Source organism: Nicotiana attenuata, chromosome 6 (genome assembly GCF_001879085.1).
Source record: "Nicotiana attenuata strain UT chromosome 6, NIATTr2, whole genome shotgun sequence".
Taxonomy (NCBI): domain Eukaryota; kingdom Viridiplantae; phylum Streptophyta; class Magnoliopsida; order Solanales; family Solanaceae; genus Nicotiana; species Nicotiana attenuata.
Genome location: NC_031994.1, coordinates 81278557 through 81281748, shown reverse-complemented (window position 1 = coordinate 81281748; position 3192 = coordinate 81278557). Strand labels below are relative to the sequence as shown.

The following is a 3192-nucleotide window of genomic DNA, read 5'->3' as shown; positions in this document are numbered from 1 at the left end:
ACTAGTCTATACACGTGTTACGCGTGGACATATCTCTAAAAGTATAAAATTTAAAAAATTACATAAATATCAACAGGAAACAGCACCCTTATGAAGGTATCAAATTTTAAAGTATAATTTATTAAATAGCCCTTAGCCTACCCTTTTAAGAAAGGGGAAGTCGCAAATTGCCTGTTCAACCAAAAATATTTGTATTTGCTAACTAATATTAATATTTGCCAGTTATGTTTTTGAATGGGCGACTATACAGTAAATTTTTTCTTAGTTATATAGCCGTCCAGAAAAATATATAATATATGTATAACTATGTAACGTACATATATCATACGTAATTAGTGTATATAAAATTTTTGGATATTGGTTAGTGGCTACAAATATTTTTGACTGAATAAATGTGTAACTTCGACTAAAAAAGAACTATCACCTCAATTTTAATCGCTATTTGGCCATTATTTAATACAAAAAATATTTGAAAATAAAGTTCCTACTTAATGTACGGAAGTGTTAGAGTTCGAAATGAAACTCCACCCGACTATCTTAAAAGATCAGTAAAATCCAATAGTAGAAAGGAAACACCAAAATGTGATCTAAAGAATAAAAGAGGGTCTCATCAAAATGTAAGCTTGTAAATTGTAATATATAATTTTTAAAAGAAGAGAATCACTGAAGAACTTTCACTACTACAGATTGCACGATCACAGAAATTTCGTAGATAATATTTAGTCGAGATTTAAAATATATAATGAGTTTTTTTCACGTCAAACAAACTCAAGTTAATTGACAATGACTGTCTTTCTGAGTTTCACCATAATATATAAACTCCGAATACGACTTGATTAATTATCCAACCTATGTAAGAACATTATTATAATCTTTTTTTGCTTTTCATTATTCCCTCGGAGTTGAGTAATTGATCATATTCAGGACAATGCTACTTGCATCTAGAAAAAGTAATAATAGACTGAAAATTAGCAATTGTAGAAACAACGTAAATAATCACCTCCATTGTTAACTCTAGCACGGTTAGATAGAGTTTTACTTGCAAAAGATTTAAATCCCATCAATATATTGTTGAAGTTTCACATGTAGAAGTCCAAAACTCCATATATATTGTGCTAGAGTTTCACATAAAGGAAGTTAGTTTCGAACTCCATAATACAACTTAGATTAATTTCTAGAACTGTACATCTTAAAAAAAATATTTGAACACTTAAGTTATACTAGTAATTCGTCTATATACTTCTACATGAAATTTGTAAAACAAGAAGAATCTCTTTTCATTAATCCCACAAGTAGCTCGATTGGTAATCTTTTGATATATGCAAAATACAAATCTAATCAAAGAATATATATTTTGATTAATTCGTCAACGTAACTGTCTTAGTTAGTTATCTTTCCCGCAATTTAATTTCAATGATTAAACACAGAAACTGTTCAAAGCCTAATCATTAACTATTTCCTCCCGTCCCAAATAGAAGAACGACGAGAATGGGGACTTTGGGTACTATAGGGATAACACATTTAACTTTTTTTATGAATTCATAAATAAATTTCTTTAGTTTCGTTATATTACGATTTAGAAGTTACATAGTACTTTAAGTTATATACACCGTTGCTTTAAAATATTTTACATTATCAGGTCACCTAAAAAATATATTCAGGTATGTGTTCTTATAATGTGGGATTTGTAATCTTGAAAATAAGACAGTTTAAAATGATCTGATGGTATAAAAAATTCTTACACTGGCGAGTGACGATATATATAACTTAAACTCGAATTGACATTTTATTATTGATGCTGCATTGGGAAAAAGTTTGGCTTTATGCTAAGACGTTTCCACTATAAATAGCTCCTAAGAGATCCTTGTTTTTGCATCAACGGATAAGAAAACACAATATAACTAATTAACCTTTGAGATAAGCATAGATTAACTCAATGGCAGGGAAGGTTGAGAAAGTGCTTGCGATAGTGATGCTTGCAATGCTTCTGTTTTCGGAGCATTTCATGGCTGCTAATCATGAAATTAAAACAACTGAAGATAACTCTACTATTAGCCCTTTCTGCTTAGTAAAATGTTTATTTGGATGTAGGGGGTTGGCACCTGCAAAAGCAGCCATTTGTGCAGTTCAATGTTTGGTTAAGTGCGCTATCCAAGATGAGGCCAATATAGCTGAAACTAAGGGCATAATAGGTGAGACTGCATACAACCAGTATGATGTTGGATGTGCCCTTGGCTACTGCTCTGAGTTCCTGTTGAATTATGGTATATATCTCTCTCTCTCTCTCTCCCTCTATTGAATTTTGTTACCAATCATATATATAAAAGTTTAAACTGTTATAGAAATTAATTATTTAATTGTGTCGATCTTTAACTGTTGAAGTATTGCATTACCATCTCATTTAAAAGATTATTATTATAATAAGGCGTTAAAAAGAATACAGTTTTATGTTGGGCTAAACGGCCCGCAAATACTCTTAACATGGTGTATGGTGTGATATATATTGCCCGCTTTGGACCAAGCCTGCATGATTTTTCGCAAAACGCCTCACTCCATTAAGAGATCGCTCTCTCAATCCTTTCAGCTACCAATATGAGATTTTGTTCGCACACCTAACATTTTACTTAATTTTGTTCTCACTAGGCTCTCTGTAGAATTTTATAGGCTTTATTTATATCTTTGTTATTCAAAATTAATAAGTAGTAGCATAAAAGGGTCAAATGATCTTTCTCTAACATACCTCTCTTCACCTGTTTTATTCATCTGAATGATGCAGATGAGAAGAGGTTCAACTGCTGCATGGAATATTGCCGCGAGGGCAAAATGACCTGTCCTGTTGAGGCTGCACCTTGAAGAAATGGTTGCCCTAAAATTATGTAAAAACTATCGCCTCATCAAATGGAAATACACTACTGTTTCTACTTCCAGTGTTTAATTAGTAGTAATAGTAGTAGTAAATAAGTGAGGCATGTTACGTACTCTTATGTTTTGTAATCTTTATGCTTTTTAATAATGTAATCTGTCTGTGTGCAGCCAATGCATACGCGCGACGCTAGCTACTACTTTTTATCTACTAAAAGAGGAGTAATTTATTTTCTGATCGCTAAATACTTATATGCTCGATCGGGAAGCCAGCTTTCTGTAGCTAGAAACTAGAAAAGATGTTAACTTAATCAGCAACTAATCTTCAAC

At 31.8% G+C, this 3192-nt stretch overlaps 1 protein-coding gene across 1 annotated transcript; it reads left to right on the top strand.

Annotated features, from left to right (window-relative positions):
• LOC109228341 lies at positions 1879-3097 on the top strand. The gene is made up of 2 exons (XM_019393491.1): positions 1879-2264; positions 2777-3097. Exons 1-2 carry the CDS (start codon positions 1937-1939, stop codon positions 2851-2853), a joined length of 405 nt encoding a protein of 134 aa, XP_019249036.1. The 5' UTR covers positions 1879-1936; the 3' UTR covers positions 2854-3097.